The sequence below is a fragment of the Uranotaenia lowii genome, chromosome 3 (genome assembly GCF_029784155.1).
Source record: "Uranotaenia lowii strain MFRU-FL chromosome 3, ASM2978415v1, whole genome shotgun sequence".
In the NCBI taxonomy this organism is placed as follows: Eukaryota; Metazoa; Arthropoda; class Insecta; order Diptera; family Culicidae; genus Uranotaenia; species Uranotaenia lowii.
Window position 1 is genome coordinate 347,981,297 of NC_073693.1, and position 27,341 is coordinate 348,008,637.

At 35.5% G+C, this 27,341-nt stretch overlaps 1 protein-coding gene across 4 annotated transcripts in view; it reads right to left on the reverse strand.

Moving 5' to 3' along the window:
• LOC129755470 (uncharacterized protein DDB_G0284459-like) overlaps positions 1-27,341 on the reverse strand; it is a 131,037-nt gene that overhangs the window by 17,313 nt on the left and 86,383 nt on the right. For all 4 annotated transcript variants that reach the window (XM_055751983.1, XM_055751981.1, XM_055751985.1 and 1 more), the window contains one exon: positions 15,163-15,563. In XM_055751983.1, coding sequence (XP_055607958.1) covers positions 15,163-15,563 — 401 coding nt within the window. The remainder of the gene's footprint in view (positions 1-15,162; positions 15,564-27,341) is intronic.

Genomic DNA, 27,341 nt, shown 5'->3' on the forward strand with positions numbered 1-27,341 from the left:
AGCGAAAACAGAGAGAATTTGGTGGCAACAACAACATGGTGATCGGTGGATCGCTCTTCCTGCATCGACCAGCACATAAGGTCACCTGGGTATCCCGAGATGGCCGAACAGACAATCAAATTGACCACATCTAAATCAGCCGAAAGTGGAGAAGGAGCCTTCTTGATGTCCGCAACAAACGATGCGCAGACATTGCATCTGACCATCACCTCGTCCTTGGGGAGATACGACTGAGAGTTGCGCGTGCCCCCTACGGCGCGAGGAGAAAGTCGGGTGTCGATACGACGTCCGCCGGTTGGAGAATCCAGAAGTGAAAAGAGTATACGTTGAACAGCTAGAATCCCGAGCCTCGGAGCTGCCGACAGACGGAACGGTCGAAGAACAGTGGTGTGGAATCAAGAATGCCTTTATCACGACGAGCCATGGTACTCTCGGTAAAGTTTGTGGAAGACGAAGTGAATGGATGTCGGATGAAACCTGGAGGATGATCGATGATCGGAGAAAGGCGAAAGTCGGAATTGAGCAGGCATGTACCGGGTCAGCCAAAGCAGCCGCCCGCTTACGATATGCGGAGCTGGAAAAGGCAGTTAAACGAGCTTGTAGACGAGACAAGAGAGCCTGGACAAACTCCCTAGCCGAAGAGGGAGAAAGAGCCGCCGCCAATGGAAATATCCGATTACTTTATGACATTTCTCGCCGCCTCAGTGGTGCAAGGCAAGAATGCCGCTAAAAGACCGAGCAGGTCAGTTATTGTCCGATCGAACAGATCAGCTCAAACGATGGACTGAGCACTTCGAAGAACTCTTCCGAGTCACGAATAGCAATGGCCAACAGAACCCGCAGCTTGAAGCGCGAACAGTAAGTCGCATAAATGGCGTCAACTCGGAAGCGCCCTCGCTGGCTGAAATAGAAGCGGCAATCAAAAACATGAAATCCAACAAAGCACCTGGGATCGATTGCATCCCTGCTGAAATGCTGAAAGCCGACCCTGCCCTGTCAGCACAAATGTTGCACCGTCTTTTCGCTGACATCTGGGATACTGCAACATTCCCGGCCGACTGGAAGAAAGGAGACCTGACAGAGTGCGGTAACTGGCGAGGCATAACGTTGATCTGTACAACCCTCAAAGTACTCTGCAAAGTGATCCTGAACAGGATCCAGGAGAAAATCGACGCTACACTCCGACGGCAACAAACTGGATTCCGATCCGGACGATCATGTGTGGACCACATCACAACGCTACGAATCATACTGGAACAAATCAACGGATTCCAGGACTCTCTTCTGCTGGTGTTCGTTGATTTCGAAAAAACATTTGACCGACTGAACCACGAAAACATCTGGGCTGCTCTTAGACGACGAGGGGTCCCAGAGAAACTAGGCCATCTCATCGAAGCCCAGTACGAGGCATTTTCGTGCAAGGTCTTGCACGACGGTTTCCTGTCCGAACCAATCCCGGTAACTGCTGGAGTGAGACAAGGATGTATCTTGTCACCGCTACTTTTTGGATGTAGCGTATCGTAATCGTAATGGATGAGATCCTGACTGGATCGATTGACTGTGCACTGAACCGAGGATTGCCGTGGAATCCTTTAACAATGGAGCAACTGAACGACCTTGATCTGGTTGACGATATTGTTTTGCTCGCCCAAACACAACCGGACTTGCAGAGCAAACTCGACGACCTCACCGAAAGCTCCAAGGCACCTGGTCTAAAAATCAATGTCGGAAAGACCATGTTGATGGAGGTCAACACAGAAAATCGTTCTAATTTCGTGGTAGCTGGACAACAGGTTGAGACAATGGAGTGCTTTCAGTATTTTGGTAGCCAGATAACGCCTGATGGTGGTACCAAGAAAGACATCGAAACCCGGATCAGAAAAGCCCGATTGGCGTTTGCGAGTCTCCGAAACAGCTGGCGCTCATGTCAGATCTCTCTACGAACAAAGATCCGAATCTTCAATTCAAACGTCAAATCCGTATTGCTGTACGGGTGTGAAACTTGGTGCACATATGCGGTGACGACGCGAAAACTGCAAGTATTTGTAAACCGCTGCCTGCGGAATATCATCCGCGCTTGATGACCTGGCAACTGGATCTCGAATGAGGAACTACATCGCCGGTGTCACAAAGTCAATTGTTAGATCATTTTGATCCTTAAGTATCTCAATGAACTTTTCGGGCGAATATTTTTCACTCATTCTCATAATTTTAACCCTTGGTCTTGCTGGAGGGGGAATTAAAAGCGCTGTATTCATTTCCAAGATCCTTGTCTGTTCCATCTTTAACTGATTCAATATTTTCATTTGTTGTACACTCTACAATAATAGAGCCATCTTTCCCATTTCTGAAATTTTTAACTTTGTGAATTTTGGGGTTCAACTTTTGTTTAAAAAACTCACGTGTATCCTCACACTGCTGAGAAGATTGCGTAGGTTTTATCACAATAATCGGACGAGCTTTACGATTACTTGTTCTTGATTTATTCCTATAGGATAATTTTCTTTTAACTACTGCCGCGTACGATAAAGTTGAATTTTTACTGAAAACTTCATCATCCAACTCATTATTATCAGCATCAATTTGCAAAGGTTCATCATTTTTATCATTCAATACAAATGTTTTCTTTTTTGGATTGAGACCCGATTCGGAATTAGTATTCCTGGTAGAAAACTCTTTTTCTGTTTCCTGGCCCCAAATTATCGCTTTTTTCAAACCAAGATTTTATTTGGTCATCAATAACATAAATAAAAAAGGAAAAAAAAATAAATCATCGACTTTTTGTTCCAACATTTTTTGCATGTCGTTTCTTATCTGTGTTACAACAATATCCATCTTAGGATTAATTTGGTTAGGAATGTCGTTCTGAATCTTTTCATTCAATAACGATGTGTTTGCTAACGCATCTACATCGCTTCCGATCGAACCGATATTTGGAACCTTTTTCTTATCCGAAATACAACATCACATTTAAATTGAAAATTAACGTTATGATTGACCAGCTTCGAACCCGACCTTTGCAAGTTAGTGCAAGTGGCGTGAAAACCCGATCCACACCAACAGGTCAATGGTTGGTCCGAGCACTACAGTTGCAATCCACATATTTCGCCATCTATCTACCTCAACAAAATTATAACTTATCCAGATAGGATAGATAAAGTAAAAATGTTATTGGATTTGTATGCAAAAAGAGATAGCCATAAAAAATGGGAATCGAACTCAACAATTTTCTAATCCCATCCCATCCTACCAGTTGAGTGTCCTTGCTTACTACTCTACCTGAGCTTCATAGAAGATGGTTGTTTATTTTCATACTGATTCTGCATAGATCGATCCTGGCTGCTTTTTTAGACAGGCAGCCGTTTGGTTGCATAAAATTGGCCAATAGGAATTCATATAAGAGCAAGTTCACTGGTTGAGATGGAGTTGGAAATTTCGAAGGTTTACAACACATCACAACACATTTGCCGTACACCGGTGTTGGGAAAATCTGATATTCGAACAGTTTCGCGCTGCAAAATTTGTATCGTATAACACTTTTTGGCTGAGGGTGATAGAAAAACACGATATTTTGCAACACCGAACCGAGTGATAGAGTCGGCGTTGCAATACAGTATTCGTGCATGAAACGCTTAGGTGCTGCCATCTATCTTATGCTCAAAACCTCAGTTGAGAGGAAAATAAAGGAAATTGAGCAATTTCAGGATTTAAACATAAAGTGATATTTTCTTTTTTTTTTAATCTTTTATCACTTAAATTGATACGAATTGCAATGAAGTTAATCAACTCTTTAAAACTTACAGCCATTTTTTTTCATGTCCTTGCCAATCGAATACATTTTGAGGCGCAGAGATGCCAGATAGCTGGGTGAATAAATGAATTCTACTTGTATGTTTTGTTTGAGCGGTTTTCGGGAGTAGGAAATTGTTTCGCTTTTTTATTTGAAAAAAATATTCCGTCGGAATGTCCGGTAACAAGTTCGGAACGCCGTCTTTAATGGATCCATCATCTTTAGAAAACGGAACCCTCGCTGTTGATTCGACAAGTGTCAATCATATCAAACGTAAGGCGTCGTATCGGGAGTAAAATTCAGCTTGTGTCTGAAATATCTATACTTTTTATTTGTCACTTACTTAATAATCACTTTGAAAATGAAAGTTTTAGAAAGAGTTCAAAAACTTTATCAACTCGTGTAATCAAATGCCCTCCAATACAAAACTCCTAATTCTGCAGAATACAGTTTAATATTGGGATGCATTATAACTTAAACAATACTTATTCATACATCTAAATTATAAGATTTTCATATTGGCACTACTATTTCAAGTTAATGATCAAGTAAAATAAATTTGATTTCAAATTTCAAACGGTGAATTCAAAATACAAAAAGTCAGTAAAATTACTGAAAAGCAAATTCTCTTGGCATCGCTGGTTGCTTTCAATTTTATACCTTCGTATTCTATCACACCGGTGGACGGCCAACCTTTTTGGTCTATATTTCACGATAGAAAAATTCCCATCTGTGCTACAGACGTCAAAATTCCTACCACTTTTTCCCAACACCATTGGACTTGCTCTAAGTGCACCTGATGAATTGGAATTTTGATGGATCGGCTCGATCGGGATCGGACAGTTAGAATTCTCAAAAAAAAATCGTGCGCACAGGAATCAGGCAGTCGTTTGTGTGGATTCAAACAGGACAATGGGAATTTCTAAACGTTTACTTGAAGAATTTGAATCGGACTATTGGAATTTTAAAAGGGATGCGTGCGGACGGGCAGGCAGTCGACTTCGAGTGTCGTTCAGATGAATGGAAGCTTCGTTCAATCGTAAGTAGCGATTGGTTTCGACTAGTTTCTGTCAAGTGGTCTTTGTTCGAATGTTTTGGTCGAAACAGGTCTGGTCGTTGTTCAACGGAGCAAGTTGAAATCGATCGAAACTAGTCGAAACCGATCCAGCAAAGACCACGTAGGCCAGCGTCTTCACTTGGTCCCAGTCAAGATTCTCGTCGACAGTTCGGATTTCAGCGGCTAGGCTTTGCCGCCACGAGTTTCTGGGTCTGCCTCTTCTTCGATGACCTTCTGGGTTCCAATCTAGCGCCTCTCTGCAAATCTCGTTTTCATCTTTTTGCAGCGTGTGCCCAATCCATTTCCACTTACGTTCCCGAATCTCGATTTCTAGCGCCTTTTGATGACACCGGCGATGTAGTTCCTCATTCGAGATCCAGTTGCCAGGCCACCAAGCGCGGATGATATTCCGCAGGCAGCGGTTTACAAATACTTGCAGTTTTCGCGTCGTTACCGCATATGTGCACCAAGTTTCACACCCGTACAGCAATACGGATTTGATGTTTGAGTTGAAGATTCGGATTTTTGTTCGTAGAGAGATCTGGCGTGACCGCCAGTTGTTTCGGAGACTCGAAAACGCAAATCGGGCCTTTCTGATCCGGGTTTCGATGTCTTTCCTGGTACCACCATCAGGCGTTATCTGGCTACCAAGATACTCAGCATGTTTTACTTAAATTTTTTTTAAAAATTATTTCAATAGACTCACTATTGAAATAATTTTTTAAAAAAATCAGCAATATTTTAGGAATTTTACCTTTTGAATAGATATTTTGACTTATTCATCTGAGGATTTTCTCCTATATTGGCAAAGAGTTAATCATATCATCAATACTTAATATACTACCGGTTCCTTTTCTGTTGGAGCGTGCTCATCCTCTCCTTTTTTCGGAACCGAATTGACGGGAACTTCAATGACTGCCAACGTCGTATCCATGGTCTGATCCAACATCAACATCGGTTTAGCACCAGCCGTGGCAGTGGTAACGGTTTTCAGTACAACTGCTTTGGTGGCTTCACCAGCTGCTCGTTTGTAATAAACTGTTGCCTTCAACTCTAGTGGTACTTCTGATGTTAGCTAGTATTACTAGTGTTAACATTGTGGTAGTACAATTTTCCAGTAAATGAAAAAAAAATCCCCTTTTTCTGGTTTTCTCTAATTTATTTAAATTTTTCACCTCACATTTTCCAGGACACTAAAAATAACTTTTCAGGCGGCATTTCACTATTCTGTTGTTGAAATAAATTCGTCCGTTCGACTATGCAGAGATTCAAATAAATCAGATAGAGATTTCTTTTTTTATCATATTTCTGGAAATTAAAAATGCTTTAAAAAAAAGTAATTTAAATTTAAATTTTGAATACAATAATGAATTATTATTAAAAACTGCACTTCTTACAGCAGATTCCGATAGCTCCAAAGATTTTCGGGCTCCCGTTCCGTAAAATCAGCATCTCTGAAACCTTCTGCCTCAAAAGGTTTTTCCAGCTTTTCTGATGCTATTTTTCCCGTTCCCACAGGGACTGCCAGATTTCTGGAAGTCTTCGGTATTGGAGGAAGTTGGTTCACTTGGCTTGATATGTAACCAAAGTCTCCGAAATTGTTCCTGCCAACAAAAAATGCAAAAATTGAATCGATTTACCGCAGCTGTAGCTGTAATTACGTTATTGTTAAACGAGAAATTATTCTAAAGAACTTACCGGAAAGTACATCTCAACAACTGACCGGAATGCAGTTGAGAATATGGATCCATTTCTAACTGTTCTGGCCTAAGTTTAATAAAAATTTCTTCTGACTTGTAAGAAAATAAACACACGCGTAAAGAGACAGATTACCAACTGTCAAAATCCATTCCTATTTGTTTCGACCAAAGGACTGAAGCAACTGTCAAATCACATACAAACGGACCGTACTGACTTTTTGGAACCAGAACGTCAAGTTCCCTTTGATTTCAATGGCATTTTGGTACCAAAACGTCAGTGCGGTACTGAAATGTCAGTTCGGAAATTTGCTTCTCTTTCAGCCCTTTGGTTTCGACCTATTTCAACCTGTTTCGACCAACTTTCATTGAACACACATGGAATACATTGAAAGAATTGAAATAGGATTATCAGGATTTGAGAAGAAATACTAGATGTATGTACCTACTGAAATGAAGGTTTCGAAAATCCAATAGCCGCTTTTAAAGCAGGCAGATCAAAACAGAGAAGAACAACAGTCCCCGGTCTTTTTCTTTCGACTCATACTGCTTAATAAAAGTTAACAGGTTGATTATAGTACTTGATTGAATATAAATACTTAAGCTTTGAAAATATTAATGAAAAGACGCCTCAAGAATTATTATTTTCATTCATATAGGTCAGGTATGTCAAACTGGGGGTTTGCGGGCCGCATGCGGCCCGCGGCCTTGGTCAATGCGGCCCGCGTAGCCCCGTCTTAAATTGTCACTAAAAAATACCACTGATTTTTATGTAAAATATTACTGCAAAAAAACTAAAGTTGAATGTAACTTTTTTTAAACTGCGACCCAGAGATGGGTCTTGACTCAAACATTCAGTCAGCGGAACTTTTTTTTTGTAGAGAAATCTTGCCGTGCTTAAAAATGTTCAAACTTGAGTCCAACTACCGTAAGATGAAATGATGGGAATAGAAATAGACCACGAAAAATGATGATGATCAAATGAGAGAACAATTCCCTCTATTCCGATAGACATTCACACTCAACCAGTATAATATTCATACGCCAGGTTGTCTCCTGTAGTAGAATGTTAATACAAGAGCTCCGGAAAGGCGCAAGATGTGGGTTCAAGTCCTACCGGGAGACAAGGCGAATTTTTTTCGCATGGTTTTCGACATCGATTTTCATCTTATCGAGCTCCTGAAATTTCATCTAACACAGTTGGATTCATTTCTCTACAAAAAAAAGTTGAATGCATCGTTTTCAACTTATTGCAAATTTTTTTCGATGTTCATATTTCCTCCCAGAAAAACACGCGTAGCATTGTTGCTTTGAACCACAGTTTGATGTGATTCCCGCTTCCGTGTAAGATTGTGTGTAAACATTCATAGTGTAAACAACATAAATATCTTCCAAGTATTTTGGTTCTATTATTTTTTATTTACCGAAGAAACAACAGACATATTGTGATGTTTTTTAAATTGAAGATGTACGTAAGCGTGAATATCAACATTTTTCATTGAAAAAAAATAATTTTTTTTCCGTTCCCGTGACTTGAATCATTGCCAATTTTCGACAATTTTGGAAGACATTGGACATGAATTTGATTGTGTTCCCTACTACACAGAAGTACGCTGGCTTTCCTGCCACAATATATCAAAAAGATTTTTTTTTTGCTACGAGAGGAAATATAATTATTTATGGAAATGAAAGGTGAACCTGTTGAACATTTTCAAGCAGACGACTGGGTTCAAGATTTGGCATTTGCCGTTGATCTCACAGGCCACCTGCAAGATTTGAACTTAAAACTTCAAGGAAAATAAAAAAATATATCATAACTGCTTGTGATAATCCAAGGGTGGCAAACAGAAGAAAAAAACAAAAAAAGCGCTCAAATGTTAATTTGATCTGATTAAATCACCGACCAGTAAGCAGGCATCAAATTTTGTTTCATAAGAATGACCATTCTTAAAACTTTTTTTAAGTCGTTGAGAGAGTTTCGCATTGGATAAGTTTACAAGTTTCACCAAACTGTGCATGCCTCATATATTAAACAACAGCTTTGTTGATTTTGTTTGGTTCTGGCACGAATTTTTATTATAAACGATTACAAATCTTTTCAAAAAGGGTTTTATTTTTCTATTTGCCTGATCTAGGTGATGATGTAAACAACTTTCAAGCGAAGTTACGGTTATGGATCAACCAAATTTCCAAAGAAAACCTTGCCGTGTCAAGAACTGAAAAGATCAAATGATGCTGCATCATTTGGTAAATACAGTTGCGTTCAAAAAAGAATGAAATCGCATGAAGCTGCGTACCCACTTCAAACTATGACAAGCTTCCATTTCTCTCTCGGTTTATATTTTTTCATGGAAATTTCACACAATCTAGTTCAACTATCCAACTAACACTCCACAAAATTTGAAGCCTTTTCAATAACGAAAAACAAAGATACAGCTTTTCCCGTAAAAAAGGGAAATTTGGAATTGCTTCACTAAATTTGCTGTATCTTTGACAATTTTCATTGGAAAACTCTTGAAATTTGGTCCAAAGATGTAAAAATGTTTGATCTCATATCAGGCCAAGTTTCATCAAAATCAATGAACGTGATCAAAAATGGTGCCGGATTGAAAATGAGGTTCATTATCGCTCAGCAGACGATTTCATTCTTTTTTGGACGGATGTTTGTATGGAAAACATCGTAATCCATGTATTCTTAGTTTTTACTTTCACAGAACCAAAAGTTATCAAAAAGAATGTTGTAAATTGCTAAAAACTTCATTCGTACTTTGCTTCGAAAGAGTAAATATTTTTACAGGGTTCAAAATAAGAAAAACAGAGTTTCAGAAATGACCTGCTAATTATGCTGATAAACAAATTTGATCCACAATTAAAGCGAATATTCTATTCGCTCTTTTGTTTAAATACCAGCACTGTTGGAACCATTTCTATTTCTTAACACAGCAAGGATAATGTTTCTATCAATTAACAACATTCTTTGTAATAAATGTTGATTTTGTGGAAGAAAAAACCAAGAATACATAGATTACGATTGTTCCTTACAAACATCCGTCCAAAAAAGAATGAAATCGTCTGCTGAGCGATAATGAACCTCATCTTCAACCCGGCACCATTTTTGATCACGTTCATCGATTCTGACAAAACTTGGCCTGATATTAGATCAAACATTTTTACATCTTAGCGCCAAATTTCAAGATTTTTCGATGAAAACTGTCAAAGATACAGTAAATTTAGTGAAGCAATTCCAAATTTCTCTTTTCTACGGGAAAAGCTGTATCTTTGTTTCTCGTCATTGAAAAGACTTCAAATTTTGTGGAGTGTTAGTTGGATAGTTGAACTAGATTGTGTGAAATTTCCATGAAACAATATAAACCGAGAGAGAAATGGCAGCTTGTCAAAGTTGGAAGTGGGTGCGCAGCTTAATGCGATTTCATTCTTTTTTGAACGCAACTGTACGTACTTCACCAAGAATCGTTACTAGATGCATTCCAAAGCCGTTTTCGTGACTTCAATTCATACGAGCAAGAATTTTCGTTGTTTGTATCTCCATTTTCGCTTGCTCCTGAAAATGCTGCTGATAATTTGCAACTACAGTTGATAGAGCTGCAGATTAAAAGAGAAATAGGGGAGATGGGGGCATAATGGCCACCTTAAGGAAAACGCTTATTCAACCATAGAGAACAGCTGTAATATGTGAATTACATGATTGTTTCGTGTTCAGACACTCAAATAGTCTATGGATTGAATGAAACTTGAAAAAGTAGATAAACACGTTTAAAAATGCATTTTAAAAATGTTTGCCGAAAACTGAAAACCAGTCACTGTAGAGGCATAATGAGAAACCCCCCGAGGCAGTATGAGCACCATTAATGAAGGCATAATGAGCGTTTTCTGCCGAGGAATCTAGCAGCGAATTCGACTCGATGAAGTCAACTAAGTAATAGAGCTACAGTTTAACTTGCATCGTCTGACGATTTGGCCTATTGGTTAGATGTCGGAGAGGTAATCAGTAAGCTCGAGTTCGATTCCTGGACGGGGGGTTTTTTTTTTTCATTTATCATTCATGATCATGATTGCACTGAAAGGTGAGGCATAGACAATGGTCGGAAAATCGCTCAAGAAAAGCAATCAGGAATGGTTTCTAGCTAGAATGATGCTTCCTCCGAGTGCTGTGATAAGCACGTGGTAATAGTACCCATTGAATATATGTCGAAAATCAACACTAACTTGATACAAGAAGATATACCATGCCCCATCGGAGGCTACCGTTGCTATTCGTCACGTGGCTAATCGACGGTGATCGACATACTTGGTGATACATTTTGAACGTCGCTCCCTCAATCATTTCCGAACGTCTATCCTCGCATCATTGTTGATAATGCTCGTTATTGATAGACGATCATTAATCTTTCAAAAAAGAAAATTCTGAATAAATGCCAGGACCACATGTTCAAAAAAGCTTTAGCACATGCTGGACAGTTCATTACGGTTACCTAGTCATGTTTTTGTCCTTCTAGGCAAAGCGAAAAATAAAAAATCATCTGATAGCCTACATAGATCGCTCAGAACTGATACATATCAGTTATGATCCTAAAGGTTGAAAGTCGTCAAGGGAAAGAAATCAGCATAGAGACGTTCGTTGCTGAAAGTCTGCGTCCTTTTTTACCTCATCATGTATCGTAAAAGTGTTTCAAATACGGAAGCGTCGTTGTCATGCATGATTGTTTGTATGATTTGGTTGAAGAAGGAAAATTTGACTGCTTTGATTTTTTGGCTCTGAATGTAGTCAAGCATGACTCGGTGAAAATGATTGATTTTCGGAAGACTAGGCATAGATTCATCAAACAAAGCAATGACAAAATAATCTAGGTCTGTTTGTAGAATTCAAAGAATGAATACATGCTCATACATTATGTTTCCGGTGTTTTGTTTAACGGATGATGCTTTGATGCTATTAGCCGTATAATGTAACAATAAAAAAAATCAATCATGAATGGTATGTGCAAAAAAAAATCCCCTCGAACAGGAATCGAACTCGAGCTTACTGATTACCTCTCTGACACCTTACCAATAGACCAAATCAACAGACGAAAGAAGTCAAGCTGTAGCTCTATTATTCAGTTGAATTCGCTGCAAGTTTATATGGCAGAAAATGCTCAATATGCCTTCATTGAAAGTGCTCTGTTCGCCTCTAGTGAACAAATTAAAGTAAAAAAGCGTTTTAAAATTGATTAAAGTGAAAAATCTAAAATTTTATGATGTTGAAAATTGAGAAACAATGTGTAGATCATGTTGCAGTGCTTACATTTCAGATCAAGGTGATTTAAAGGCCATAAATGCTTATTTGGTGGTGCTCAAAATTATAATATTTTGTCACTTGAGAACCTAGCTGGTTATTATTTAATATTTCTGTAAAGATGAAAAGGATATTTCTTTTTTGGTGAAAAATTAATACTATAGGTAGTACGAAACAAGTTCTTATGAAAATTTGTTTAAGAAAATACGTACTTATGTAGAAAAAAGGAGTGCTTATTATGCCCTGGGTGCTCGTTATGCCCTCATCTCCCCTATGTCTGTGCATGTCTAACACCAAAGATAAAAAATTTAAAATCACATTTGGGTTTAGTTTATTTTATTTTAACTAAACTTCCGGAAATAAAGAAATGATTTGAGAGTTCAATGAATTTATATTATTTGAAACATTTTTTGTATCATAAATTACAATACACTCGGATGCTCCGAAATAGCTGTGACTGACCTAATAATAGGAAGGATCTTTTAAGGGTGGACCAAACAACGAAAATCCTAAACCGGATGTTACTTCTCCGATCGATGGCATCAAGGTCGGACTCAAGGTGTTCACCATCGAAGCGGCAGTCGAGGCTACATCATGCGACGTGTTTACAAAAAATCAGAGCACCTGGCATCCCAACAAGCCAGCAGAGAAGCCAACAGCAAGCTGTCAAATTTCGGCTGCGTTTCGCCCCAACCACCGCATCCAACCCTCGTCTACTTTTTTTTTTAGATTCAACATGCTGTGGACTATTCTTTATTTCCCAATTATACACGCTGAGGAAGCGAAGCAAACATTCGGGTCCTCATTTAATGTTACACGTTTTTAGCAATATTTTCCAGCTCAATATTGAGATAAAAAAAATTAAAAAGGAAATTATTTGTTAAGAAATTAGATTTTTATAGTATCAAATAATGAAATATCAATAATTTCGTTAGTAAATTCAGCTAAAAACAGAAATATTGGAAAAAAATGGATTTAAACTTAAAAGTTAAGCTATCCGATGTAAAATTTAGTTCACAAATTGGGACTTGGTTTTTTGCTATTCTCAAAATGAGTTTTGATTTAAATTTCTTGGCCGTGGAGATACACGAAAAATTTCACCGCACCCCATTTCTCGTTCGTAAAATTTTGCAAACAGGACGTCACAAACGTTGCAAACTGTCATCACAAAAGGGAATTACCTCGTCGTGAATCGACCCACTGTTGTCGATTTTGTTTGTCAACATTTGAGAACACTCGGAACATAAATAACCCAAAATTTACTTCCAGATCACACCAAAACAGAGTTCAGCTAGTTTTCTTATTTTTGGGGTGAAGAAAAAGCAGCAAAATAAAGATAGAAACTTCATCAATTCACTTTTAAAACGAAATATTTTTCTATTGGCAATGTTGTCTCGTTTAGTGGTAGTTTAACGTCCGATTAATAGCTATAAGCTGTTTCCGATCAGTTTCCAAACCCTAATGATGTTTTACTAGATGTTCAATGTTATGAATATCTGATCATAGGAAATCCAGCAGACATGTTGTTATCAACTGTTTTACATCCAGTTTATGATGCTTTGTCTGGATTTTGAAGAAATTTAGCAAAATTTTATCCGCACTGATTCACAGATGAGTGTTCATTTTAGATGAAACATAAATAAGTCACACAAACGCAACCAATTTGCAAAATATCTTGGCCCACCTAAAGTTGGGCGTTTCCAATGCGATAGACAAGAACAAAAATCCTATATAATGTTGATATTTGTTTTATCGCCGCGATGAATTTTTTGCTATCTAATCGACGTTTTTCGGCGAGTTTTAGAAAATAAAAACGTTTTTACCAGTTGTCCAGACGTTTCGAGCTACTATGGCTTTTGCTCCTCTTCAGTGGACAAATTTTATAGACGTAATATAGACGAAGGCCAGATACCACACAACACCGAATTGTTTTTTACCTATGATACCGAGATACAATTTGTTGGAAAATAAAACATTGATCAAAATTATACATTCAAATTTGTATTCATAATTGAATAGATATAAATAAAAATACTTTTTACAATTTTTTCTTGATGTTGTAATTTTTATGTCGACTAAAACAGATTTACGTTTCTTCATGCTCATGGTTGGGTGACTGGAAAAAGATTAGGTTTTGAATACTTGAAAGCACTATTTTCTGAAATTCTGATTGATTTTCTGAAAAAAATGGAAAAAAATGAGTACCAGTAACGACACCTAGTGACTCTTAGCTGAGTTGAAAAAAAAGACGTTAAATCATTTGAATTCACGGTTGGTCCTTACACACGCTTGGAGCTCCAGTCCGAACTCTGGTTCTCTGTTAATTCAGTTCACAACCCTGTTGTGTTTGAACTGAGGGAATTCACGTCACAGCTTTAAAGTTTGTTGTTGTTGAATCAGAAAGCTACGTATACCAAATTGTGGGTAATTAATTCATTTACAACTTGTTCTAAGATATTGATATACTATTTCCTTGGGAGGAACAGGAAATCAAGGTGATGTACTAAAGAAAAAAAATGATCAAGTCTAGCGTGAATTCACGTCACAAAAGTAATCGAGCACAACACAAAAACATAAGGTTTTTAATAACCAAATCATACACATTTCAAACAAAATTTAATTTGCGACCGTTCGCTACTATTTTTTTTTTTTTTCATTCTCCAGTAAATTGGTTGACTTCTAGGATGATAACAATTCTGAAAAGTCCGGAAAAGTGAGTTCACGTCACGGAGGAATGTGTCAAACCGATTCATACCTGAAAGGGAACATTTTCCCCGACCCGTTTTTTAATAACCATTTGCTATCGCACAAGCCTAAAACATATCTTCCGGGAAGCCATCCCGCTTAATTTGAGTAAAGCACTTCCTGTGGTGGTATCGAAACTAACCTTGGACTTGCTTTTACACAAGAAGCTTGGAAAAAAAATATTTTATTCCCAAGAATGTTATGATATCCACTGCAAATTGTATTGAAACATTACTCCAAGATTCGTTAAGCTTTCAACGAATTCGATGAACTTTCAGCAATGGTGAATTAGAAACATTGTATGATGCGGGGAAAACAGATCCGTTTTTGAGAAGTTTGACATGCAAATCTCTTTCGAATGCTTTCGGAAAATCTAAAGTCGGCAAAACTGACAGTTGCTTTTTGTCAACGGCACTGTAAATATCATCGAGGATTTAGTCCTGAACATGACTTACATGTCTTAAAAAAATTAGAAATTTGAAAGTTTTAAACCCTATTCAAAAATTCAATTTGTGAAATTGTACTCAAAGTTTTTCATTTTACACTAACTGGTAGACAGATCAACAGCAACACTTACTTGGTCAATCGCGGAAGCGACGGATCGGCGGCCAGCAGCCGCTGCACCTCGGCGATGGTTTGCTGCACGTCGACCATGGCCTTTCGGGCCGTTTGGCCGTCCACCAGCTGCCTGTTGATGTCCCGGGGGCTGATCGTCTTGTGGATGTTGTACGCCAGATAGTCGTTATCACCACGTCGGGCATATCGGGGCCGCACCGGAAGTGGAATCGAGTGATAGACCATGTGTACAGGTGAAGGTCCCAGTATCATCCGGCGCTGGGCTACATTGACATATTGTGCCGTCGATTCATGGCAGTCCAGAACGCAGATCAGGAACATTACAGCGAGTAGGAGAAACTTTTGCGGCCAACCGTCTGCCACGAAGAAAGCCTTTGGAGGCATTTTGAACCGGTCGATTGTCTGTTTGGGAGAAGAAAATAAGGGAAAGGTATACATTTAGGCGTTTTTCGAACCGGTTGAAGAGCAGCTATACTGATGTTCGTGATGCGTTAGCTTTGATTTTAAAAATAAGTTAAGTGAAAGTGAATGTTTGACGGAAGGAAAGTCCCAAAGCGGAAGACGGAAAGTGACCGTCCTTGACTTGGGCGTGGCCCTAAGCCGGTTGAAAAAAACTAGATAGTCTCTCACGTCACTCGTGAACAAAACTGGGCCGGAGAGACGTCCCGGAGACGCGTCGCCACCGATCGAAAGAAGATAAAGAGGTAAAACGAATTATATCAATGAAAAAGAAAACAAAACAACGTGAACGATGATCGGTATGCAAGCAAGACGTTGCATAATCGAAAACAGGTCCACTTTGCATTGAGTCAGACTTGTCGTCATCGTCGTCGTCTGGGTTGTGTATTTAAGTCATTCATGATGAGCGAAGACGGAAAAAATATGACAATTGCAAAATAAACCTGCTGCTGCTGGATGCCTTTCGCTAATTCGGTTAAGGTGTGTGGCGGTAGGCATGTGACGTTGATTTTTGAAGTTTAGGACGAGCTTCGTGGAAACTGACAGTTGAAAATTTAGGATTCCTATTTCTGAGGACATCTGTATTCGTGGTCTATTCTTGGGTCTAATTTATACAAGAATTGAACCAAAGAAATAAGATCCGATCCAATGAAAAAACTGGCAACTGCACTTGTGTTCCATTAACTGTCAAACGGTTTAGAACTGCGTCAAATTGGATCCAAATCTCATCAGTTTTGGATCAATCCTTATACCAGCTCTAGAAAAAGTTGAGTTGAAACTGGTATAATGAATCACCAATGCGGTTGCTCGGGTTGGAATTTGGGTCTAAACCGGCTGTTTGGACCACGGATACAGGTGCTCTGAAACTGATATTTCACCAAATGTTTGGATCTAAGTTGGCTTCGACCAACCCCAAAAAGAAAGACGGACAATAAATCACTGACCAGCTATAAACGGTAACATCTGGTAGCCTAGTAAAAAAAAAGTTGGCAGAAGGCAGTAGGCGTAAATATTATCTGAGGGTGTTCACGTTAGCGTGAAGCTTCGAGTTCGTGGCCTACTCTTTAGATGCCGCTTCGTGATAAATTAAGATGTTTTGTTGATTTAGTCTTTTTATGTTATTTCGGCTGATCCCGTTTGTTCGGACTTTTAACGGGATTATACGTTTTATGGGAATTGTTAAAGCTATTGGAGCAGAAACATTTAAGGGCCGCGTAAATGAGGTTAGTAAAAATTATACTGTTGATTTTTCGTTGAATAACTTTGGTGTCCCATTCAAACTGGCTTTACAAAATATATAGTAAAATAACTAACTATTATCTCTAGGGTTTCATCTTTTTTTTTCGTTTTCTCAATCGTTCAATTTTTATCTCAATCTGAATCGACGAATCTCAATCGGCGAATTCTAGCCACTGAAATCCGCACAGTTGACGAAAACGTTGGCTGGCAGCAAGTGAAGACGTACATATAACTTCTACAATTTTAAACCGTTTTTAATAAATAACCACTAGAAATCCTTGTTTTAAATTAAAAAACTTAGGTCCATAGAAAATAAGATTTTTTAAATTCCCCAAAAAATTGCGTTTTCCACCCTTTTTTTCGATCATAACTTCACAAATATCGTCAATACAGTTAATAATACGCAAAAATGAAGTTTAAATGATCGATATCAAATTTATTCGCCTTCAATATGTAAAAAAACATATTTCAATTTTATGTTGAGAAATCCAAAATATTTGGTTAACAGCACCGTTACTTTTTTTATTCTGTAATTCCATTTATGCGCCATAACTTAAAAACTGTTCTACCGAGATTTTTTTAATATTTCAGATTCAGCGCCCGATTCAACATTAAAAAAAAATTTCAGACCTTTCAACCCGCGGCCCGCGGCCCGCGGTCCGCATGCGGCCCTCGAGACATATTTGTGCGGCCCGCGAAGCAAGTTTCAAATTTTTTTTTTTTTCTGTTTTTGTTAATTATCATAAAATACCAGTCACAACTAACCAAAAATATGTAAAAAAAAAATCAAAAAAGCAAAAATTCCAGTTGCATCTGTTCCATAATTATCCAGATTGTTGACTTTTTTGTAGGATTTCAGCTTTTCATTGAATTCTTATGAAGGCATGGATGCAATATTATTTATTATGATCTTTTTCGATTGATGTTTCTCGATGATTTTGTAGAGGAAAATTAGGTTGTTTTTAAACGTTTTCGGACTACCTATATTCGGCCATCATCAGAAAAAAAACTGTATTTCGAGAAAAAAAAGTTTACAATAATTAATTAATGTTATAAACTAAAAAAACAGCCTTATTTTCCTCTACAAAATCACCGAGAAACATCAATCGAAAAAGATCATAAGTAGATGCGGTGATCAAAATCAAATAAGGAATATTATTTATTGGAAAAACGTAATATTTGGTAAAGTCTTTCAAGCAAAGTTAAAATTGTATGAACAAGTGAAATATTTTTGTTCTTGATTATAGACGGAAGTAAGGAAAGTTTTATAGTAAAGACTGGGTGAACGATTATAGATTTCTTATCGACTTGACTCAGAAATTCCGATTTCTCGACTATTTACAATAACATCTGTAATTCTGTGATTCAACCAAAAAAGTTTGGAACAATTACACAGGAGGGCTGCATTTTTGGTGCCTATGATTCAATAACTAATTTTATAAGATTTTGATGTCCAGAATTCAAAAAAAAAATTAACAGATCTTGAATATCACTTGCGTGTGGAAGTTTTTAAATTGATCAGTTTTAAGTGAAATCGATCTTTCATAAATGATAAACCAATAAACCTCCATAAAAATCAAAAGCTGACTTTCAATAATTTACTCCCTTTCATTCAGTCAGGGGCTCAGATACTGCCCAAATATTCTTGTATCAAAGCTTTCAAAAATTGAATTCTACTTACAATTTATAGAAATTAAAAAAAATAAGATTAAACTTCTTCTGACATCATTAAATAAGGTCATTGAATATTCAAATTTTAATTCATTCAACAACTTAGTTTTTTTTCTCGAGTGATTTTAAGCGAAGTTAGTTGAAGACTGCGAAATTATTTGACTTACGATTTTAAAAATATCAAAGATTTAATTTAGTAGAATTTTTCTATAAAATTTCGTCTTAATTCCTTTTTTATGCAGGATTGAAAAAAATTTAAAAAAAAACATCCATATGTTTTTTCTCAGAATTCAAAATTACTCGCGGTCTTTGAGAAAGTTTATCATTGAGTAAATAAGTATTTGTATTTTACAGTTTTGTCAAAAGAGTACGTAAATTAAAAAACTAATTTTTTAACCTAGTCCACATTCCCAAGATTTCCACGGTTCAGCCTTAGAAATCCCATACCATAGATATCTGAATTAAACTAAGAAAATTTATGAAATTTGTAAAAAAAAAATCCTTGAATCAAAAATGTTAAACGTAACATTGACAAATCTGGTTTAAAATCTTTGAAATTATGAATTTTTCATGAATTTGAAACCATGCTCACCATCTCAAGGCAATGATTTCATACGGAACTTCAAATTATAAAAAAAAAACCGTTCATAGAAAAAAGGAGGCTTTACCAAAAAAATTAAATAAATTGTAAAGAAAACTTTTTCGAAAATGGGCACAGGAAAAATTCGCTATAGTTAAGCTCCATGAAACTTTTCAATGGAAGTGTTGACGAAAAATACCATCTCATCGGTTCGAACAAAAAAAAAAGGATTTTTTTTTCAGAAAACGGTTCAAATCTTTTTACGAACCTTCGAAAGACTTTTGAAAAATTTTCGTTTTTAATGAGTTCGCCACGCTCATTTTGATAGTTTTACTAGCCAGCCCCAAAAATTTTTCGGAGCGAGGAAGTGAAGAGAGAAAACTCCAAAATTTTAAACGTGTTGCTAAACTGAGCTGGTATCTGGTGTCAGAGGACGTCACCCGTTTTTTAATAAATGAAAGGGAAGCAAATGATGTTTGCTTTTTGTAAAAATAGAATCTTCGCTAAACATTTAAAATCTTTAAAAACATTTTAATTATTGAAAAATGATCCGGTTTTAGTGATGTAACTAAAAAATACATTAAATTCTGCAAACTGTTATTAACTAAATTTTATTTCTAGTGCGGCCCGCCGAGAGAATTTCATATTAAAAGTGGCCCATTGCTTCAAAAGGTTGCTGTAGTGTATAAATTAAATTCAGAAAAAATAAAGTTTGAATTCCTTGACCAGAGTGCATCTAAATTAAGTTAAATGTTCATAATCAGTTTTGAGACTCGAAAGCGATAGCCAAAATGTAGACTTTTAAATTCAAAGCTGATAGTTGAAAATCTAAATAACATTAGTTATATTTTAATAATAAAAAAAAATAAAACGGTGAAAAATTTGAAGTATGACCAATTGGCGAGCATGACAGTGATTTTTATAACTGTAAGTTGATAATCTTTTTGTTGGAAATTATTTACCTTTCGATTGCTTGAAACTAAATGTATAAAACTATTTTTAGTATAATACTTTGACAAATTCCAGAATGAAAAATTCAAATCACCAATTAACACATAAACAAAATTAAAGAGACATAAGTCCAAAGTATGGTTTTTTATAAAACATTTTTTTTTGGTTTTATAAAAATTTAAAATTCGGAACAATTATTTCTGTCGAGTTTTCCTAGACGGCAGATGTCGTATCCCTTATTAAAAATGTTGTTGCTAATATAAACTTCACTTACATACCTTCCCCAGGATGTCATTATACAGAAGCATACCAAAAGCATTAGAAATAGGCTTAGAGATGTCTAACTGAAGCTATGTATTTGTTTTGTTTAATAAAATTTCTCTGTGATAAAATGCACTGTTGCCGATAACTGACAATTTTTATTACCTGATTGTCTGATGGATGAAATAGAATAAAATAAAAAATCATTTTTGGTTAACAAATGATGTTTTCATGTTGAAAATTTCAACAAACATCGTTTTCAAAAACCACAAATAAGATAGCAATGAAATTTAACGTTTCATCGAAGAAATTCTTTTAACTTAATACCGTCAAACGGGTCATCTTGCAACAGCAGGGGTGGATGCTACATTTGTATACCACAACAATAATTAAATTTTTTATTTTTATTTAATGTAATAAAGTTATCATTAAATAATAACAAAATGATAATGATATAGTTTCTCATATCGTGTGAGATAGGTTTTTATAGTATTTGATTTTCATAAAAAAAAATTTTTACTCATTATAACTATTTTGTTTAAAGATCACCTACAAACTTTATTTTGATTTCATTATCCTATACCAACACTGTTGGTGTAAAACTATTTTTCGAAACATCACCATTTTTGTTTTAAAACAAATATGTTAGTAATTCAGCTACCAGTCTGGGCTAAAATGCATCAAAATGCAAATCAAAGATTCACCTTTTGAATCTCATTTCCATAAACTGAAATATGGATGTTTTGCATCACGCGTTTGTCAATTTCAAAATTTCATCCATCCAAATATGAATTTTTATGATTTCAGCTAGTAACATTTTTTTAAGTATTTTTTACCCCTAAATGTATGCAACGCCCTAATGTTTTTTCTTTTCAAACATTTTTGACCAAAAAACATGTAAAATTTGAGTCGTACAAAACCACAAATTACTGCAGTAGGTGCTTTATGCGTATATAATGACATCACAAATATATCAAAAACTATACGTTTTCGTTTGATTTTCCATTAAAAACCAAGCTTGTTGCTGTTTATCCTTTTTATTAATAGGGTGAAAATCGCATGTTTTTGTAAGTTTAAAAATAACTGGTGGAACCAATAATTTTTCTTTCTACGTCAATTTGATTTCCCATCTACCTTAAAACTTTTAATGTTGAAAAGTGTTGCATGATGCCCCAGTTGACGGTACTAAGCAAACAACTTTCAACATAGTACTATGCATGCCGTAACCTGGATTCGATCTCATAAGTTAACATGAGACTTGAACGCTATCCTCTGCGCCACGGTGAGGGCTATCTAAAGAATTTTTATCTATACCTACACATCAAAAATTATTTCCTGAAAAATTACGCAAATGTCCTGTAACAAAAAGGAGCAGGACATTTACCGTAATTTAACAGGTCGAAACACAAATTACGTGACATTTAATTTTTAGTGTACAACTTTTTTACAGGACATGAAGCTCCATTGCAACCTAAATCACTTATCAAAAAGGCTTAGAAAATACTGTTCGCATGTATAGTTCTAACGACGACCACAACATTTTAAATTTCAGAAGAAATAACTTTATATTTGTAGATTGGATTTGGTTGTGGATTTTTTATTACAAATGTTGGTAGGAATCAGTTCGGATTTCATCTTGAAGAAAACGCCTAAATGTTCACTTTATATTTGAAAGGTTCGTCATTAGCCTTCTGTTGAAGTCTTTTGTTACCGAGCATTGGACTTCAACGGTAGAATTACTAGCATGCAATCTAGAGTACAGTACCGTTACAGAAAACACTATCTTCACAAAACATCCTTTGCTTATCAATTGTATCGATATGAATATATAAATAACAGGTGTAAATTTACCGAAAATTTTGCAAACGAGTTCAATCATCACGGTGCACTCGAAAGCTTAGTGAATGAAAACTGTTTTGCCAGCACATCGCTTTGTGCTTTTTTTCCTTTCCTTTCGATAACATCTATTTACCTATTTAAAAAATATGGGTAATGGGGTGAGTATTCAAGTGTGAGCACCAACAATCGAACACAACCGGCAACTTTGAAATCAACCGCGGAGGCACCCGGCATGGCATGTCCCCATTACCACACATCAATAAAATGCTACAGTAACGGGGCTTATCAAACAAATTGGGTTTGATTCATGTTTTGGAATACAGTATGATAGAAGCAGATTTGAACATTATATTTAGTATTAAGTATGAGTAATCTAAACGATTGATAAAATTAACAGCTGTTACTATCTAGCGGAAAAATCACAGAAGTATGGAAACGTTTATGTCATCGGCCAACAATAATCACGGAATTAAGTAAATTTCACCGAATCAGTTGTTACAGATTTCAGTTTAGTGAATCACCGTTGTACCTTTTTCTTGAGGTTTTTCTTAAATAAAAATCACTTATTTCTCCCAATATGTGATTTTATACAATCGGAACACCAAACGAAATAAATCATTCAACTGATAAAAAAAAATAAAAATCAAAACACATTGCTCCGGAACTCTACTTCAACAGTGGTTAAATGAGTGCATATTACTAGATTTTTCAAGTGGAAAAATAAGTGGGTACCTTTTTCCATTTCCGAACTTATAGTTCTCCATTCGGAAGGTCTAGAAGCTACCTTCTTTCAGTCGAGGCGCCTTGGCTGGCGCTAAACTCGGTTCGGTGCTTGCGATGATTGAGCCACACGCGTGAGTGCGGGCCGCCTTAGAAGTCAGCCGGGTTGCGCGGCGCCACGAACTTTCCAGACCACGGATTGTGAGAAATGCAGCACTCGGTAGAAATTCGACCATTGATTTAGGGTCAAATATCTATGTTGAATTTGTTCTTTACTTGAAATGTCGATTTAAAACATAAAAAAAAATCGATTATTACAATCTACATTTAAAAAGTTACCTTTTTGCATATTTTAAATCCTAGATTGATCCTAAAATAAATACATTTACCCTATGAATGTTATACTCAAGGTTGTGCTTCCTCCAACGATAAGATCGAAGAACATTTGTTCAAGAACAATCAGCTGGATGATTACCATGCGGCATGATTTCTTCATAAAGACAGACGCGGTTTTTGATTTTTATACCCGCTGCTTAGAAGTCAACCGAATCGGCGCTAGATGTTGTTTGTTTACTCGAGCGGCTAATATACTAGACCAGGAGGTCAGCCATTTAGGTTGAAAAGCCAAAAACGAAGATTTTGAAAAATTTGCTTAGTTGGAAAGGGCCACATTGCATTGTCTTGACTAGTTTTTGTTGCACGACTTGACAGAACACTTTGTTTTACATTTGTGTGCCTGATCTCGACAGTCTGTATTTTTACATGACATTACCGCGTTCAGTTTAATGTATTGTCGCTGAGTCCTTAAACCGGAGTTTTCGTTAACATCAGCAACGGCGACATCACTGAGGACGTTTCATGTTCATGTTGTGCTGATATTTGTGTGTCTGTATGGAAAAGTTATAAACAAAAAGAAGCATCACAAATGACGAAATTTTATACTAAGAAATCGTATTTAGTGTATTGTAAAATTAGTGTGAATCAATCTCAGTGCTGTTATTGGGTCAATTGTTTTTAATGTTGTAAAATTATGTACATAGCGAAAACACGTTCTATGTAATGTAATATTTGGGGTTTTGATTTTCAGAGCTTTTAGAGCAAGTCCACTCGTGTTGGGCAAAAGTGGTAGAAATTCCTATTATTTGATGTTTTTGACATTTGAGATATGAGACATGAGACCTGAGACCAGTGACCGCTAAACTGGGACCTGAGACATGAGACGTGAGTAAAATAGCATTAAACTAAAGACTTGAGTTCTGATATTTTAGATCTGAGACATGAGGCGGGAACAAAAGGTTTCAGATGGTACCTGTGATTTGAGATATGAGACTTCAGACTTGAGACTCATAAGATGAACCTGCGACCCCAGACATGAAACCTGAGACTGGACACTGGAAACATGAAACTGGAGAATTGAGACCTGATTCTGGAGACCTGAGACCTCAGATCTGAAACTTGAGGCCGCACAGTGGTCCAAAACCCAGAAAAGCTGGCAGAAAGTCGATTTTTGAAGCGCTCATAATTATCAATTCAAATATTTCATCGTGTTCCGGCATTTTCAAGCTAAATGAAACCATGAAAATGATAATCTTAAGTTTACCCGTTTCGAAGTTCTCAAAGAAATGCTAAGAAAAGATTGAATATTTTTTGAAAAATTCGTGAAGATTTGCTTACATTGAAAAACGAATAGATATTCGAATCGCGAATATATATTGCTTTGCAATTATTTTTATATTTTTGTTAGGCATATTTTACACTTTATCTAATAAAAATTTGTGATTTGGAATAAAGTTGAAATTTTTTTTATGGAATTAAGTTGCAAAAAACGATAAATATTTTGAATTTTATAACTTCAACTAGAGATTTAAAAAAACTCCACATAACTCCACTCTAATTTTATGTTGGATAGATTCCCACATTTCTGGGCTACAAAATATGGCAAATTGGGCTGCCTTTTTTTGCCATTTTTGGAGAACGACGTCAAAGAGTTGAACCACTTTTTTCACCAAATTTGACTTCTAGGCCAATAATCTCCCGGATCACGAACTAAATTGATATTTAATTGGATCTCTAGGTTGATTTTTCTCAAAAATCCATTAATAGACATCGTTTTCATATTCTGAAGCACTATCAGTATGAATTTATGTGTCAGTTTTACTGTTAGGAAAACTCTCAAAACATAATAAAATTACGGTTTCTCAAATATTCGTCTGATTATTGTTCAAATCATAGAACCTTTTCTGCTGTTCAATATTCATGAGAACCCTTTGAAACTTTAAAAATTGTTAGAAACTTTTATGGTATTATTTTAAAAATATGAAATATGAAATAAATTTAAAAATAAATATTAAATGTTAAATTAAATTAAATTTAGAAAATATGGAGCAAAAAGTTTGTATTTCTCTTTTTAAATGTAAATTAAGTGTTTTGTATTAAAACAACCATTGATATAATAAATGATCATTTAAGAAAAAAAGGCCAACAAACCTTAATTTCAAAATTTTGATCAGTATTGACGAAATTTTGGAAAAATTCTCATCTATCATAAAATTTCTATATTGACTCGTTAATTAATGAAAAATTAAAAAAGTAATCGGTACTAAAGAGTGTTATCAGGTCAATCTGTATTGATTTAATTTCAAATGTATTGTAATTTTAGATTCAGTTAACCTTTCTGTTGGAAAATTTTAATACAAGAATTTACTTACTGAGATATTAAAATAAATTAAACTTTCGAATTCTAACAATAAAAAAAAATTCAAAAGGAAATTAAAAAAAAATGTTATTTTTTGTGAAATTATGATAATTGAACAATTTTGAAAGGTTTCAAAGCAAAAATTGTTGAAAACAGACTTTTTGCCAGCTTTTTTGAAAATTGGACCACTGTGGGCCGGAGACCTAAGACCAGAGACCTGAGATCTGGGACTTGAGACTCATAACATGAAACCTGCGACCTCAGACATGACACCTGAGACTTGAGACCTGATACTGGAGACTAGAGATTGAAAGTTTAAACTGACAATGTAAATGTTTGATAAAAGGTGATTCTATGAGTGTTAAATAAGGAACTGATAGAAATATGCATATATAGAATTCCCAATTTTGTTAAATATTGAAAGTACGAAGCATATACTAATTTTCTTTACATTGAACATAAAAGCTTAGCTTTACAGCTGCTATTTCGAATCATTTTTCGAACTTTGCATAAATTATTAAAAAAATAGTTTAACCAATAAAGAGTTAAAAACAATACTGGAGAAATAAAACGGAATTGTTCATTATTAATTAGAAAATTAAAATAAAAGCATTTAGGGTTCAATGTTTAAAGGTGGATGTCATTCAAGCTAAGCTAAGCTAAGCTTTGCATAAATTATTAAAAAAAATATGATTGATTCAAGAAAGATGATTAAAAATAAATTTAAAAAACAGTCAAACAAGTCATTTTTTGGCGCGATTTTTGAGCTCTGAATATTTTGTCATCGTCTTTTTGAATATTGATTCCAAGGACAAAATGTGGAAATTATATTTTTCGTACCGAAAATTCAGATTTATAGGATTCCAAGATGATAATCTTTTCTAAACACAAAAATTCAGGATGAAAAACCAAACATATTATAAATACTAAATTATTTTAAAAAGTTGGACTAAAAGATTCAGTAAAACTAAAATAACGATTTTTTAAAATTTGGTAGATTTTTTTGGAAATAAAAACTAAATATGAAAATGGAACAGATTAGTTTTTTAACAATTCGGAAGGAAATTTTTCAATGATTATAAATCATGACATTTAAAAAACATATTTAAAGAATTAAATTGATTTCTCAAGGAAACAGCATTTTGAAACCTACGATTTTAAAAAAATGGTAGGTAGATAGGTGATCTTAAAAATTCAACAGTTTAAAAAAAATTAAAACTATCATGACTCGCATTACTGATATTAGTGAAGAAAATTAGAAAAACAAATTTTTTTGAATTCAAAAAAAAATTTTAAATCCTGTAAAACGGTTTGATGTTTGCTTAAAAAGATATCTAAAATTCAATCTGGTCAATTTTTTTTTCAATTGAAAAAACTTCCGGATTTTCCAAAATGGACTGAAGTAAACAATTAGAAATTATCAATTATCTTCAACTTTTTTCACAGAGTAGGAAAGTTGATTATTAGTATAAATTTTAAAGGTTTTGCCAAAAAATGCAGAAATTTTTCAAATGATTTTTATCTATTTTCAAAAGATATTTTGAAACTAAAAGCTGATAAAAAAAAACTTATTGAATATTTGAATTAAGGGCTCCCAAATTAATCATAATAAGTCCTTGAATTCTTTGCACCTTGAAAAAATGTGAATTTTGTGGCCTTGTGTAATTTATCAAAACCCTTTTCAATGTGAATATTTAATTTTAGCATAAAATTTGTAACGACATAAACAATTTTTGAATAATCAACTATATAGGTAATAAAGTAA